At 42.0% G+C, this 16,486-nt stretch overlaps 1 protein-coding gene across 3 annotated transcripts in view; it reads right to left on the bottom strand.

Annotated features, from left to right (window-relative positions):
• Positions 1-16,486, bottom strand: part of LRGUK (leucine rich repeats and guanylate kinase domain containing) — a 108,754-nt gene that overhangs the window by 82,161 nt on the left and 10,107 nt on the right. For 2 of the 3 annotated variants that reach the window (XM_042925169.1, XM_042925164.1), the window contains exons 3-5: positions 16,189-16,270; positions 12,663-12,763; positions 9,030-9,111 (exon numbers count right to left, since the gene is read on the bottom strand). In XM_042925169.1, coding sequence (XP_042781103.1) covers positions 9,030-9,111; positions 12,663-12,763; positions 16,189-16,270 — 265 coding nt within the window. The remainder of the gene's footprint in view (positions 1-9,029; positions 9,112-12,662; positions 12,764-16,188; positions 16,271-16,486) is intronic. The other variant, XM_042925177.1, reaches the window with a different exon arrangement.

Here is a 16,486-nt window from a genome sequence, read left to right as displayed (position 1 = left end):
ACAAATTCCAAATTCCTCCCTCTGGCATCTAACGCCCCTGACTTTAAGCAAAGCCTATGGCTCCAGTTTCATCTCCATTATAATCCAGTGAGGATTCCCCATTTCTGCCAGGTCGGTCTTGTCAGTAGTTCTGGAATGTACACCAAGGACTTCCTGACATAGTAGTGCATCTTTTTTTCACATTGCTTTCCTACCCTTTCTAAATCCTGCCCATTCTTCAGGACTTGATTTCAAATTCCACTTCTTCTCTTCCTTTAACATTTACCTCTTTAGTTTTTTAAAGATTTTTTTTAATGTTTATTCATTTTTGACAGACAGAGCATGAGTGGGGGAGGGGCAGAGAGAGAGAGAGAGAGAGAGAGAGAGAGAGAGAGAGAGAGTCACAGAATCTGAAGCAGGCTCCAGGCTCTGAGCTGTCAGCACAGAGCCCGATGTGGGGCTTGAACCCACAAACTGTGAGATCATGACCTGATCTGAAGTCAGACACTGACTGAGCCACCCAGGCGCCCCTTAAGTATTTCTTTTTGAAAGATCACCTTATCTTCTTATTTCTTACATAGGTACAAATGATAGGCTAGGAGAATATATTTGCAACATGTATAGTAGATGAAGGATTACTATTCAGAATACATAAAGAATGACAGTAACTTAATAGAAAGAGAGAAAAAGAACCACCCAATAGAAAATGAGAAAGAATACATTGAGAAAATTCCCAACAGAGCATATCCAAGTGGCTGATAAACACGGGAAAAGACACTCTGCTTCACCCTTAATCAGGAGAATGCAATTCAAGATGCCATTTTCACCTATCAGTTTAGCCAGGATTTGAAAGGTTCTCAAGAACAGATTCTTTCCTACTCCTGAGGCTTTATTATGCTAGAGCCACTTTGGAAGAAACCTGGGAGTATTGCTGCAATTGTAAAGTTGTCACAGTAATTTCAATTCTTGACAGCCACTCTAGACAGACCATTTCTTCCTCGAAGCCTCTTCTGGTCAACTTCCAACCCCCCCAAGTATCTCCTTCCATTAACTGAAGAATCAAAGAATTTTTAAAGGGGAAGGAAGGGATCCTTAAGTATCCAAAAAACATTATCTTGCCTCATAATTCTTTGTAGTTATCTTAACTCTACTAGTTACTCGTTATGTGACTTCTCTATGCTCAGAGTTTTCATCGGTAATGTGGGAATAACACCAGGTTGCTAGGAAAACCAAAAGTTTGACTACGGGAAAAAATCAGAAAGTATATATGAATGAAGTTCACAAACCATAAAGTATCTCATAATTATAAGGCATTGTCATCATTACCAAATTACAAGCACATGAGGCCAAGGAATCACATCCTCTACCCGTTGGCCAATGGCACAAAATGGAAGATTCAAGGCCAGGATCTTTTCTGAAAAGACCTAGGCTAGAGAAAGAGGCAAATCAGAAACTAGAAGCAATGGGCAGAAAATATTGCCAAATGAACCAGAAATTCCTAATTTTTCTTCATCGGTTCCAGATTCAATCCTTGGGCTGAAGTGTAGTTTTGCTGGTCATCAAATATGCATTTTCAAATCTTCTTTCATAAAGCTTCCTGCCAGAATAGCTCCACAAATAAACATTTATGCTCCCAAACACCATGCCCTTTCTGCTTCCATGTTCTTTGGGCTGCTTAAATAATCATTCTAGAGCTAGAACAAAGACCAGATTTTCACAGATACAGATGGTAACAAAGGATGTGAAATGGGGAAACAAGAGATTAAACTCACACAGAGCTACAAATGAAATAAAATATCCTCGGAGTAGTGATCTTTGGCAGGAAAAATTAGGCAAGGAAAACTTCAAATGACCACCTGTCTCAGTTTAGCAGAGGAAGCAATATAGTCTTTAAGTCCTATGTCAAGGGCACTGGTGTCCTGGTAGCTCTGCTCCAACCAAAATGAAGATACTCTAAATGATGGCGACGAGTAAAACAAATGCTTGTGGGTAGCTGGGTCAGGAAGCATTCCCGCGGGAAGGAGGCAAGGATCAGAAAAGGAGGAAACAGGAATCCTGAAGCCATCAAGAGACGGGGGATCGAAAAGGAAAGCTGGTTTATTGTATACACAGTAATTTTCCAAGACACTGGAGACTATCCCCAGTTCTCTTGGTATCATCCGGCTTACTCTCTAGCTTTGACTAACACAACAAATCAATTTTATGAAGTTAGTACTGCAAGGGCCCAAAGGAGGAGGAACACAGATGCCTCATGCAAACGTGGCCCTGGCTTCTGCAGCTACCATTGCCATCACTCACAGCCCTGGGACCAAGGCTTGAGGAACTGACTGCATGTCTCTGTTGAGACATAAGTTCATTTCAGAAGAACTGTCTATTTCCCAACTCTTCGCTCCCCTTTAGATTTCGAGGAATTTCAATCACGATAAATTAATCAGGTTCTTGAGTGAAGAGTAGTTTTTACAGTGGCCCAACAGCTCTCCCCACCCCACCTCCATAATACCACGGTCACATCATCTGTGACCACCAGCAGGGATAATAGTCAATCTATAGGACTGGTCCCTACATAGCTCTGAGTTCGCAGCTTGTTTTCAGGAATATCTTTATCTCTCTAATCTCTCATTCTCTTATTTTAAGGACCTTCGCGAAATGTTACTTGTCCTTCCTCTGAACATTATTCTTTTGTATTCTTTCATGTAGGTCTTGGGACTTTCCAATAAGAAATATAATCTGATAAATCACTAAGCCATTACAATGAATTAGCTTACTGGCTTTACCCTTTGAGGTATGTTTTAATTTCCAAGGGCCACTGTCAAGAGAAAGGGACTCAAAGAACTCAAAATCATTATACTGCATTCCAGCTCTAAAGTTTTACATTTCTGTGAATAAATCTTTTACAGCGGAATTTTAGGTCCTCAGAAACTGAGTGAAGAAACCCAAAGGCACGTAAGCATAACTTTACAGTGAGGGAAAGGCCCCACAATCTATTTTTACATTTTGGTAATGATGTCAGCAGTTTGCAGGGCTTGACATGAATTATTCACCAGTTCAGTATTCGCTCTCATTCATTTGTCTACAATCATAAAATATGGCTCTGGTGTACAGAAAACAGTTACTGAGAAATAAGTAGGAAATCCATCACAATTCGCTTAGTAGAGAGAACCGCAATGATGGCTTTAATCAAAACCAATCCTGAAAGATCTATATCACCTTACCACGTGAAAAATGTTCTTCGCTATAGGAGTGAATCTCTCTGTGAAACACACATACACATTAAATGGCTAGAGGATAAAAGTAGTAATTACTCAATGAATTGTAGCCTGGGGGAAACAACGGAATTCAGAAGACTAGTGTCAGTTCGACCACTGACCAAATGATCTGGGACAAGTCACTGAGCCTCCCTGGGTCTCAGGAAGGGGAACAAGTGCACTTTTGCTTAAAACAAAAACTTCCGTAAAAGAACAGTTAGTAAGAATCTCTAAAGTCAGTCTGGATCTTAAAATTCTGTGATCACTTTTTAAAAATTCCATGGTTCTATAGTCATAAGACAAATTCCAATGAACAATCGGTATTTATAGGTAAAGAACACAGAGCATTCTTTCTCAAGACTGAATACATTGACTTATACCTGCCAACGTTTACCTCTTCTGATTGAGACGATTGGCAATCAACCATCAGTTCACCACATAGGGAATGACAAAATAGCATAAGATAAACTAAAAAGTTGAGGTCTTACAGTTAATAATCCATTTTGAGGCATTAGTATGTTGGCATTACCAGCTTGATTAACCGATTTGTTATTATTTTTTTAATGTTTATTTATTTTTGAGAGAGAGAGAGAGAGAGAGAGAGAGAGAGAGAGAGAGACCGAGAGCGAGAGAGCAGGGGAGGAGCAGAGAGAGAGGGAGGCACAGAATCTGAAGCAGGCTCCAGGCTCTCAGCTGTCAGCACAGAGCCCGACGCGGGGCTCGAAACCACAAACCGCAAGATCATAACCTGAGCTGAAGTCGGCCACTCAACCGACTGAGCCACCCAGGCGCCCCTGATTTGTTCTTACTTTAAATAAGTGCTTTTTAATGTTGGTAATTACAATTTTATTTACGTTTTAAACAAAAGCATGCTTGTTCCCCTCAAATAGAAAAGACATTCTCACTAAGGAAGGCTCGAACAAATATAAAAAGCACAAAAAAGAGCCAAACTTCTAAAAAGGGCACACAGAATGGCTGCAGGTTAGGAGAGCCTGCCCTGCGGGGTACAGCAGGGAGCACTGGCTAGCTCAAAGCTTCGGGTCTTCGAGGGCATTCCTCAGTCCAGCAATAGCAGCATCACCTGAGAAGTGGTTAGAAATGCAAATTCTCAGCCACCACCCCAGACCCCCTCAGCCAGAAGTTCTGAGGGTGCAGGCCAGCAAGAGGTGCTTTCACAAGCCCTCCAGGGGATGCCGATACGGCTCGGGTTTGAAGCTTGGCAAATAGCTATTTTCAAAGAAATTAATAATCTTCAGATTTAAAACATGTTTGATGGACACAGGTACAGCATTTGCCCCCACATGGCCTGTTTATATTTATTTTTAAAAATCTAATGAACACTTTTTTTTGAGAGTGAGTGATCAGGGGAGGGCAGAGGGTGAGGAAGAGGAAGAGAGAATCTCCAGCAGGCTCCAAGCTCAGCGAGGAGCCCCAATGCAGGGCTCGATCTCACAAACTGTGAGATCGTGACCTGAGCTGAAATCAAGAGATGCTTAACTCACTGAGCCATCCAGGCGCCCCAAAAATCTAATGAACACTCTTGAAATCACCCCCACCCCCACCTCCAGCCCAAGAAGGAGAACATGAGCCATAATCTCCCTCTGCATGCCTCTCCTGTTGTACCCGCTGCCCCCCTCTTGGAGACCACCACTGTGCAAACTATTTCCTCTTCCTTTTCCCCTTTGGTTTTACACGAAAATTGTACTTAATTTTATTAAGATGCATCCCTATTGCTGCATGGAGATCTATTTCATTTTCAGTACTATATGATATGCTAGGATGAGTATAACATAATTTGTACTTTCTCTTATCAATGAGCATCTGGGCTGTTTCAATTTTTTGCTATTACAAGCAGTGTTGCTCTGAGCCTTCTTATTCAAGCCTCCAGATACACGCGTGCTCTACTGCCCACATGTAGGATTGAAAGCGCTAGGCCATGGGGAATTTGGATGTTCAACTTTATAAAAAGAGTATAAAATTGCTTTCCAAAGCAGAACTAATTTCATACCCAAAGGAAGAAAAAAAAAAAGATCCTTTTGACCTACATGTTCTCCAACACTTGATATTTTTAGATTTCTTAAATTTTATCAATTGAATGAATATGGTATCTCAGGTGGTCTTGGGATGCATTTCTCTGAACACAAATGAGACTGACAACTAGTCATATGTTTATTAGCCTTATCTGATTCATTTTCCGTAAAGTTCTTTTTATACATCTTCTCCAGTCTTCCGGTCTGGAAACACGGAATATATTTCTCTTTAGTTAGGTCTTTAACGCTCTTCAATAAAGTTTTATTATATTTCCCCCACACACAGGTCTTATTCATTGTTAATAAGATTCATTTTTATTGCTCTTGTAAATGGCGCCTCTCTTTTAAGTTGTATTTTCTAATTGCTTGTGATGTAGAGAAATGCAATTCACTTCTGTCTATTGAAGTCACATCCAACTGCTTTGCTGAACTCTCAAAACTATTATTTCTAGTAGTTTATTACCAGTTAGTTTTGATATTCTCTATGGACAGTCATATCATTTGCAAAAAAAATGACTTTAATCTTCTCCTTCCAATCTTTACACTTTCAGGTTTTTTCCTCTTGCTTTAGAGTGCTAACTAAAACCTCCAAAACAATGATGGATAGAAGTGGCGACGGTGGTGATCTTTGGCTTGCTCCCAATTTTAAAGGATGCTTAGAACATGTCCCCAGTCAGGACAAAGTTTGTTTCAAATATGTTTGTAGACATTACCAAGTTGAGGAAACTCCCCATTACTAGCTTACTAAGAGTTTTTTATTGCAAATTAGATTTTATTAAATTTTCTGTATCTATTGGAGTTTCTATATCTACTGATCATATGGTTTATTTCTCTTAATCTGTTAATGTAGTTACTGACATTTATGGCCTCTCTAATATTAAACTATCCTTATATTCATGAGATAAACCAAACTTGGTCATGGTATATTAACTTTTCTCAAATACTGTCAGATTCAGTTGCCAGCATTTGTTTAGGATTTTTATATCTAGATCATGAGTGAAATGAGTCTGCCATTTTCCTTTCCCTTATTCTTCTTTGTCTGCTTTTGGATATCAAAGTAATCTCCTTAGAATCAATTGTGAAAATTCCTTCTATGCTTAACCTTGAAAGAATGTGTTCATTATTGGAAGATCGGTTCTTAAAAATTTGGGTCTGGTGGATTTTTTTAATATGAGGGTTTTAATTTAATTAATTTATAATGAACTGCATTTATAGTTACAGGACTACACAGGGTTTCTATTTCCAAATCAGCATTTTGGTGATTTTTCTAGAAATTTTTCCACTTCATCTAAGTATTCAAATGTACTGGCATTAAAAAAGTTGTTTAACAATTCTTTTTTATTGTAAGGCTTTTCATTCTTTTCAAAACTCTAATCACATACGCAGTATGACACATTTGAACAGAACAAAAGAGGCATATTTGGTACTGTTTAAAAAACTAGCTTGTCTTTTCAAAATGGTAAGCTAAAAAGTTTATTTCATTAATAGTTTACAAAGAGTAGCTTGTTTTGATTACTTGCATTTGCATTTTAAAAAACACAGGTGAGGGGTGCCTGGGTGGCTCAGTCAGTCAAATGTCCGACTCTTGACTTCAGCTCAGGTCACAATCTCATGGTTCAGTTTGTGGGATTGAGCCCCGCATCGGGCTCCGTGCTGATAGCACAGAGCCAGCTTGGGATTCTCTCTCTCCCTCCCTCTCTGCTGCTCGCTCTCAAAATAAATATATAAACTTAAAAAACCCACAGGTGAGAAATGACACCATGTGACATTTTGATTATGTGTCCATGTTCTGAATTTCAATTGGTTCTAATGTAATAATTACAGCTTTTTATACTTTGGAGATAAGCCTGAATTGCTACATCTAAAGTCAAGTTTAAAGAACGAAAACAAAAAACAAACTCTAATTCCTTTCTTCATATTTGATATCAGTTTTAGGTTAGTCATAATAGTTTAATAGTTTAGTTTTTTACAAGGAAAGATAAATGTATATAGAACTTAAGACTTTCATGATAGAAATGCTTCAAACTGCACCCTCTATTTTGAGCCCACAGAGCCCAGACTGTCAACTGACAGAGCTCATTCAGGGTACCCTGAAGATTAGACAGAACTCTGGAAGCTCACTCCCTTCTGGCTGGCATGAGTTTGGGGGGAAGCCGGCTTCTAGACCAGTCCTTCCCAACGTTAATGTGCACTCACATCACCTGGGGGTCTTGTTAAAAATGCAGAGTCTCATTTCAGGGGTCTGGGGCAGAGTCCCAGAGCCTGCATTTCTAAGAAGTTCCAGGCAATGCTGATTTTGAGGCCACCAGTCTTCCTGGAGCAGTGTTCTTCGAGGTGGCCTGAGTGGATTTCTGAGCCAGGCGGCTTCTGGACCGTCTGCCTCCACCTCCCTGCAAATTCAGTATGTACGACTGTCATACGTCAAGTGGAAGTTCTACGGCCAGGTGCTGCTCGTGTGTACTACTTGTAGTTTGCCATCAAAACATTTCATTTTGATCATTTTCTCATTAGGCTACATTCAAGAGAACTTGCCCTGTTCAAGAGCACCATCTAAATGCCCACTAACAGTTCATTCTCACACCCCAGTTCTAAAGAGCGTGGCGCTATGTTTTAAGTGTCCCATCATACGTGAAAAAGGGTTTTGTTTTTGTTTCCAACAAAATACGTCTTCAAGAAAACACATCTTCTGTTCTCCCCACGTCTCGGTCTCATTACAAGTGTAGTGTTCTAACTGCTGCTCTGTCCCTGGAATGAGGCACCCAAGGGCAATCAATCCATTCCCCGCTCGACCCTGAAAAATCCTCAGGTGGCTAGAAAGATACTGAGAAAGAGAAGGCGCTGCTCCCTTCTCAGAAAACATCAGTCTCTGGTGTAAAGAGGCTGAAGCTCATTAAACTCACAGATCCCCAGTTAACCCCTTAGGCTCTTGAGGCTGGAGTGGGCCTGCTTTAAGGTATTTGCTCTGTTTGCACGGGAGCCTGACTCATGCAAAAGAGACGGTCCTGAGGCTGTTTGCTCATCAAAAGTTGTTGGTTTTGCTTTTTTTAAAAAAAATGAAAGTATATTTTAAATGCAATGGAGAAGCTTGCTATTCAAAGGGAGCTTACTATAAATGCTTTCGTAAAATAAAAAAAATCACTTATATTCCTTTTGGTCATGGCTGGATTTTCAGATATTGAATTTAAATAAATGAGGGCCCAAGTTTAAGTAAATTTGAAGAGTTAGTTAAAACAGAACTTCTTGGAGCGCCTGGGTGGCTCCGTCAGTTGAGCATCCGACTTTGGCTCAGGTCATGACCTCATGGTTCATGGGTTCGAGCCCCACATTGGGCTCTGTGCTGACCGCTCAGAGCCTGGAGCCTGCTTCAGATTCTGTGTCCCCCCTTGCTCTCTGCCCCTCCCCTGCTCGCGTGCACGCGAGTGCACGCATGCTCACGCTCGCTCTCTCAAGAATAGACAAACATTAAAAAAGCAAAAAAAAACCCAGAACTTCTTATCTGGTTCTACAAATAAAAATAAACCTATGTTTATCAGAAGAATAACTGTCTTACTTAGCTTTTGTGGTGTAAGATGCTCTTGACAAGCCTGGCTTACGATCTTACTCCTTGGTAAATACACTATCTTTCTTCCTTTTGCGAATATCAATTCTTAATCCCTCAGGTGCATCAGCCATCTCTAGCAAATTGTGTATCTGCCGCCACTTCACGTCATCGAAATATACGCTTATTAATGGGCCTATGACGCCCGAATTTCCCCTTTGTACATTCAAAGGATACTGTCCAAAATGAGTTTAGTGAGAGCCTGGTAAGCCGACAAATCACACATTTCAGAAATTTGGTTGCAGGAAAAATCCACCTTCTGATGAGAAAAAGAGAACGGGATGTCAAAGTTTTTTTTTCGTTCACTTAATCACAACAATTCATCGCACAAAAAAAATACCCTTCTGGGTGCGGGGTTAGAGTTTAGAACTGAAAATATGCCACGGCTAACACAGCTATTTCCTTACCAGATCCTCGTCTGCTCACTCTGACGGGTACTGGGGAGGAGCCCCTTCCCTGTGGCCGGTGCAGACACCGTGACAACCCAGACGTTCCTCTCTCCCTTTCCAGCAGTTACTTCAAACTTTCTTAATCTCCCTTGAAGACTCCCCTCAATTTCACTCTTACCACCTCGTCTTTCATTTTGTCTACTGCCCAGGAAGCTGAGCTCACTGAGCTCACATTCTTATCTTCCCTGTGCCTTTTCTCCTCCACGCAAGTGCCAGAAAAATCTTTCCCATTCATCCCTCAGGGCTACATCTCATCCACTTCACACCCTTTCTCAAAATTGACTATTTTAGGAAAGCATTTTCAGCAACATCAGTCGTTCCTATTCAAAAACCAGGGGACTGAAAAAAACGTGCAAGGACTTTAACTTCTCACCCACTAGCAAAAGATGAACAAAAATGATTAAGAAATAAAACTTTTCAAAACACTCATCCCACCCCCAAACAAGTACTAAGATTATTTTATCAATGTATTAAATACGAAATACTTTAAATATTAAAACTTTTCCATACTGAATACTAAAAAGCATGTTGGAAACACAAGTGGCAGAAGAAAACGGATCAAGTCAATTACAGACACCATGGCAACAGGACCACATAGTAAAACACAAATGTGCAGACCATGTGAAGAAATAGTAACGTGCAAACAAAATGCTGTTAGCATGAAAAAACAAACAATGGGAACACCACGTTTTATGCATCCATAAATTCCAACTAGGTAAAAGGCAGACCATGACCAAAGTAAGAAGTCAGTGTGGCATGATGGAATGAAGTTCCATATTCGCTTTTGTCTTCTGTCTAGTTGTGATGGACTTGACATAAACATAATGATCTAGGCTTTCTTGTAATTAACGCTTTTTATTAACACCGTTCTTCTCATGCCACAGCTGCGCCTGCTCATCTCTAACTCTACCCCTGTAGGGGTGATACGCCAATATTGGGCCCTCTATGCGGCTATGATGCCAGCCTGGCTGAGAGACCTTAAAGGGTCCTGAGATCGCGGACTCCCCCTGGGAGTTCCAATGGACCTGAAGTCTTGCCTAAAGTCCCATCCGTCAAATGAACCTTGTGTACCCGCTAAAAGCAAAAGCATTCTGGGAAATACCAAGAGCGTTTGAGAACAAGCCTCTGTTCTTCAGAGGTATGCCTTCTTGGCTGGTGGCACAAGGCTCACAGATATTAAATGGAAAGGAAGCAGAGCTTTTCAAGGGGGTGGCCTGTTGAACACAGGCCTGACTTACTGGGAAAGCACAGGGAGGATTACATAAGATAATGTACTGAAAACACAGGAAGGCTGTGGTCATTGTCCCCAGGCTCACGCAGAGTTCGTGTGGGGCTGAAGCACCCCGCCAGGGCAGTCTGGCAATTTGCAGGCACTTCCCTAAAGTTACCAATAGATTAGCTCGTTACTCTTGGGGAGCTCAGAACCTTAAAGATGGGGTATCTGAGATGCTTTTGTTCATTCGTGAAGCCTCCTTGGGGGAGGAGGAGGTAAGGATGTGAATGGAAGAACTTCCAAGGAAGTTTTTCTCAGGGATGGGGTCACGCTGTTGCCATGACTAAGTGGCCTGGGGCTTAGGACAAAGCAGAAGGGGGCAGCAAAGGAGGGAAAAGAAAACAGCCCTGCAAATACAATTCGAGATAACCTGGAGACCATGTGGCTCCACACCTAGTACAAACAGGTACCTCGTGTGGCTTATTTGGACAAAGGAATGTCACCTTGGCAATCACTCTAATTTCGAAGGAGGAAAAAAAAACCCACTACTGATAAAAATGGAGTGAACAGAAGAAAAATTAAGAGAAGTGTCTCACTGGCAATACAGGTGATGTGAGGTTCTTGATTTCACACAAATTTTCATATTTGTGCAAGCTTCGGCAGAATACTTAGGATCTAAGGCAATTCGGTTTGTAAATAAAATAAAATAGATAATAAATGGCAATAATTGATGCCCATTCCTTAAACTACTTAATGAAATATTTGAGTCTACTAGATTATTAATCCCAAGCTTGTGGCAATGGTTCCCAAATTTGCTGGTACATTAGAGCCACCTGGGGTTGTTTTAAAAATTCCACGTCCGGGGGGCACCTGGGTGGCTCTGTCAGTCAAGCATCCCACTCTCAATTTTGGCTCAGGCCTTGAGATAGAGCCCTGACTGGAGCCTCATGTTGAACTCAGAGCTGAGGGTGGAGCCTGCTTGGGGTTCTCTCTCTGCCCCTCCCCTGCTCATTTTCTCCTTCTCTCTCTCAAAAATAAACATTAAAAATAATAATAATAATAAAGTTTACTTATTTTGAGAGAGAGAGAGACAGAGCATAAGTGGGGGAGAGGCAGAGAGAGAGGGAGACACAGAATCCGAAGCAGGCTCCAGGCTCCGAGCGGTCGGCACAGAGCCCGATGTGGGGCTCGAACCCATGAACCGTGAGATCATGACCTGAGCCAAAGTTGGACGCTTCACTGACTGAGCCACGCAGGCCCCCAAATAAACTTTAAAAAAACAATAAAATAAAATTGGTGACAGTTAATAATTAAAAAAACAAAAAAAAAAATTCCAGGCCTGGGCCTTACCTTGGACCTCTTGAATCAGACTCTCTGGCACCGAGATCCAGCCATTAGTTTTGAGAAGTCCCCAGGGGACTGCAATGTGCAGAAAAGTCTGGGAACCACCAGTCTATAACCTCTCTGCTGAAGTGTGGCCCATGGACCCCCAGCAGGGGCATCGCCTGAGGCGGTTGTTAAACACCCCAGTCTCAGGCCTGACTTGGGATGTCCTGGCTCAGAATCCCTAGTTTCACGAGAGCCCCAGGTGGTCTGTGTGCACATGAATGCACGAGACACAACATGGAACAGGCTGCTCACAGGGTTAAGTTCAGTGTCAGAGGCAGGAGCAACCTCAGAGACGGATGCAGATCTGAAATCATTGCTCAAAAAAAAAAAAAAAAAAAAAAAAAAGAAGAAAAGAGAAAAAGAAAACGAGGGGGGAAAAAAAAGGTTGGATCAATAAGGAGGCAAAATTTGAGCTCCCAAGGAAATTTTTACAGATTTTCCAGGTATAAAATTTTATACTATGTTAAAAATACACAAATAATTGCCAGTATTTAAATGTGGGGGAGAGACCGAAGGAAGTCTGTTGCTTCAGCCTGAACACTATGCTTTAGCAAAGCTTCCTAAAGAGATTATCTGCAGACAGACCACCTTCCTTTTCCATAAATGATACACGCATCCCCTTTTATTTCATTTCAGGCCTTTATACGATTTACTCCCCTATCTTATGCTCTCAAAATTCCCTACTTTAGTGCTGTTTTGCTTGTGAATGTCCTTTGCAGACCGGTTAACGTATGTAATTAATGTATTGATAAACTCTACCTTGAGATTTTTGGGCGGCTTGAAATTGAAGAACGTAGTCAGTTTGTTGTGAGAAGCATTAAGTTCTAGAAGGTAAGGCATACAACTCACACAGGACAAATCTGAGGGAAAAACAAATACAGAACAAGATAAGCCAATAAAAGAAAAATTAGACTAAGCCGTTAAAAACAGCATGTGTTACATCAGAACATTTTTTAATTACACCAGTTGCAGGCACTTAATTTTTCCAAACAAGTGAAATGGAGAAAAATAGGAATGTGCAAAACACACCAAGGGTAGAAAGCTCTCCATGAGCTAATTTGAACCTTCTTCCCCAGGGCCTCCCCACCACTCCCATCCCCCTTTTCAAGTGACCAGTGCACCTCCCATGTCCCAGCTCACTCTCCCGTGCACTAACAGCCAAATGCTTCAAAAAGTACCAGACTTGGAGCCAAGGATGAGAAACGAAAGCCTTAGATAATCCTCTTGATATTAGCCCCTAAGTAACTGAATTAAGTCTTTTCAGAAAGACCGAAAATGCCCCAGTTAGAGAACTTTCTTTGATATAAATTCAATTTTGTTGTAGTTGGACTGAATCCTAAACCTCATTAATTATTTGAAGTGATTTCAATTATTGCTATTATTTTACTTGGACTCTGGCTTGGTTTGGAAGCATGTCAGAGTTTTCCATTTTATCCCAAGCAAAGACTCTAAACCTCGAATACCAGGTAAAGGGTTGGGCTCCGACGTTGGTACACATAAAACACAAAAACGGTGACGTGCTGTGTGGCCTTTCTCTGCCCCCTTAGGGCAGAGGCTGGCTTCTGGGCAGCAGGAGTTAGAAAAAGACACAGAAGACTCCTAGGAGGAGGATTTAGCAGGAACACCTGTTTCCACCTGAAAACAGTCATAATAACAGCATCCCCTGCTCTTTCTCTCTTTTCATTCTATGTCACAGGAGCAGCTATTAGGATCACTCAGAGGAAGGCCCCTGCTGGGAGGATGGAGCCCCCACACCTGAAGCTGAGCCCACTGTTTCGCCCTGTCACCAGGTGGCAGACACGCCCAGAGAAGGGGGCAAGGCCAGCAGCGAGGGCCCTGCCCAGGAGCAGGTGAAGCAGGCACCATGAGCGACAGCCACCCGGCCCGCCCCTTTCACAAGATCCCCACCAAATTCGACTTCATTCCTCTGCTCTAAGTCACACCCTTTGTTAGCCTGTCTTTATGGAACTGTTCTAGGACAGACAAATACACTGAGACTTTAACACTTTGGTGGCAATTGATGCCGTGAAGGAAGGCCGCCCGGAAAAGGACACCTGAGAAACGGCCATTACTTCGCAAGTCTTGCCCATTTGTCCTTCGGAGCTCAGCTCCATGTCTAGCAGTCAGTAGTGGCCTCAACACTATTACCGTCCAGCAGCCCCCGAACCTCCCTGGAGCTGGTCTTTCTGTGGGCAGGTAGGTGCCGAACGGAGGAGCTGTCTTAAGCAGAAGCAGCAGCTACCACGCAGATGGAGATAAGGAAATGGCGAGTACGTCTCACGCTTTATGCACCACCAAAGCCTTCAAATCACTCTGACAGGGAAAAAAAATGCATGGTCTAGGTTGCTGGGCGTCTGACCCACGCAGGCCCAATGATCCCCACTCGGTGCAGTGACCCCCGTGTCCACCAGATGGCAGGAGTTCCTTGCGTCTACGACGGTGGTTCTCAAAGTGTGGTCGCGGACGGGGAAACATCCGCTTCCCCAGGGAACTAATTTAGAAATGCAAATCCTCAAGTCCCACCCCAGAGCTACAGAATCAGAAACTGAGGGTGGGGCACAGCCATCGGCGTTTTAACAGGCCCCCCAGGTGACTCTGATGCAAGGTGCAATCTGGTCTACATCATAACCTTTCAGAAAGCTGCGCCCTACAGTTGGTTCTCAAACACTTGATGAGCTACAAAAATGGGCCGTAAAAGATTAAAGAAGACTGATGTGAGGAAAGCGCCATTCGCAACTGTGGATGCCAGGGTATGAAGCCCCCACGGCTACACGGGGCAATTCCTTATCCAGGAAAGGAAACCAACCTTGGAGTGGTGGGGGGCGGGGCAGCTCCTGCCAGAACGAACGCTGAGAACTGTTTCCCAAGATTGGATACCTGGATTTGCTTTAAGATAACCCTGGGGAGGGACCCTAGGGTGGCCCAGCCGCCCCCTCCTGATCTCTGCTCAGGTCCTGATCTTTGCTTCAGGGATGGAGCCCTGGCCAGGCACTTCACTGACAGTGGGGAGCCTGCTTGAGATTCTCCCTCTCTCCTCTCTCTCTGCCCCTCCCCTGTTGGTGCAGTCTCGCGCTGTCTCTCTCTCTCTCTCTCTCTCTCTCTCTCTCTAAATAAATAAATAAATAAATAAATAAACAAACAAACATTTAAAAAATAAATAAAACATTAAAAAAAAAAAACTAAAATAGCCCCGGGAAGGTGGAGAGAGAGGTATAGGTGAAACCAGACGGGCCATGAGCCAATAAGTGTGGAATCTTGAATGTTCATTACAATAGTCTCCGATTGCACTTTCGTAATTTTCCATTAAAAAAAAAAAAAGATTTAAAACAACTAGAAAAAAAGTAATAAGTCTTTCAAAACAGTAGCATTTGAGGAATAAACAATGCTGGAATATTTCTTAGCCACTGAAAAGCAAGGCTGAATTTTAATTACTGCTGTCATAGGAGGGGAAGAAATCAGACACGAGCCAGGGAAAACCGCATCGGCAACATTTAACTGTCACAATAAAGGCCAAAGAAGCGAGTGGAAAGACAATCAGTGAAGAAAACAGTTTCGAAGTAACAACTGCTGACTTCCACCGAAGTGTAAACAACACAGACACTGGCCACTTCGGCTTCAAATAAGACCAGAGAATTAGAAACAAGAATCAAGTTCCGAAGAAGATGTGACTAATTTCATTAGATGTGAGCAAGAGGTCACAACAAATACGTGACAGGGAACTACAAATGGTGAGAGTTGAGAGAGTCAACCACATGTATAGAGACGGCAGAAGAAGAGAGGAAAAAATAAATGTGTGAATCCCTGGTGCTCAAATAAGAACAGAGGTAACTGGCCAGAATTAAAATGTAGAAAGGCAAAATAAAGAAAAGAATCCATTAAAGGGGGAAAAAAGGGGGGGGGGACGGTGGGGACCAATTCATCTGCATTGAATAAACTAATAGTGGGAAAGACAAGGGAATCATCAAATATTCAGGAAGCATTTAAGAAGTAATGAGCCATCTCTTTCAAGGAAAAAACAAAGCAAACATTCAGTGGGCTACTCTTCAACATCACTGAGCGCATTTCAACGGTAGCATAACGTAATGTTTGCTGACCGGTGCCTCTTTCTTTACTCATCAGTCATGGTGACTTTTTTTTATATGCCAAGTAGAGCATCAATATGCAAATGAATCCACAATAGCATTTACATCAAGTTTGGTGGAATTAAACCGTATCAGGTGCCGCAAAGCTTACATTTGGAAATAACTGAATGATCCATCAATCTACTAGAATGAAAATTACATACCTTCAATTTTATTTAGCGAAAGATCCAACTTTTGTAGGTGAACATATTCACAGAGAATGCTAATGTCAATTAAACCACAACCCTGAGAAAAGAAAAGGAAAAACGCTTTAATGTTGCTTCAGCCTTCTCATGACACGTAGAAATAATAGATGACAGAAAGAAATCCAGAATTTCTTTCAAAAGTGTAGTAATTAAATGAAAGAACTAAATCTGAAGCCTACTACTAACAGGATCTCAAAGCAGACTACAGACTCCTTTTAAAAATGCATTTCTCTGAAGCAGAACGTAGCTTGGAAAA

Source organism: Panthera leo, chromosome A2 (genome assembly GCF_018350215.1).
Source record: "Panthera leo isolate Ple1 chromosome A2, P.leo_Ple1_pat1.1, whole genome shotgun sequence".
Taxonomy (NCBI): Eukaryota; Metazoa; Chordata; class Mammalia; order Carnivora; family Felidae; genus Panthera; species Panthera leo.
This window is presented reverse-complemented; position numbering and strand designations above follow the sequence as displayed.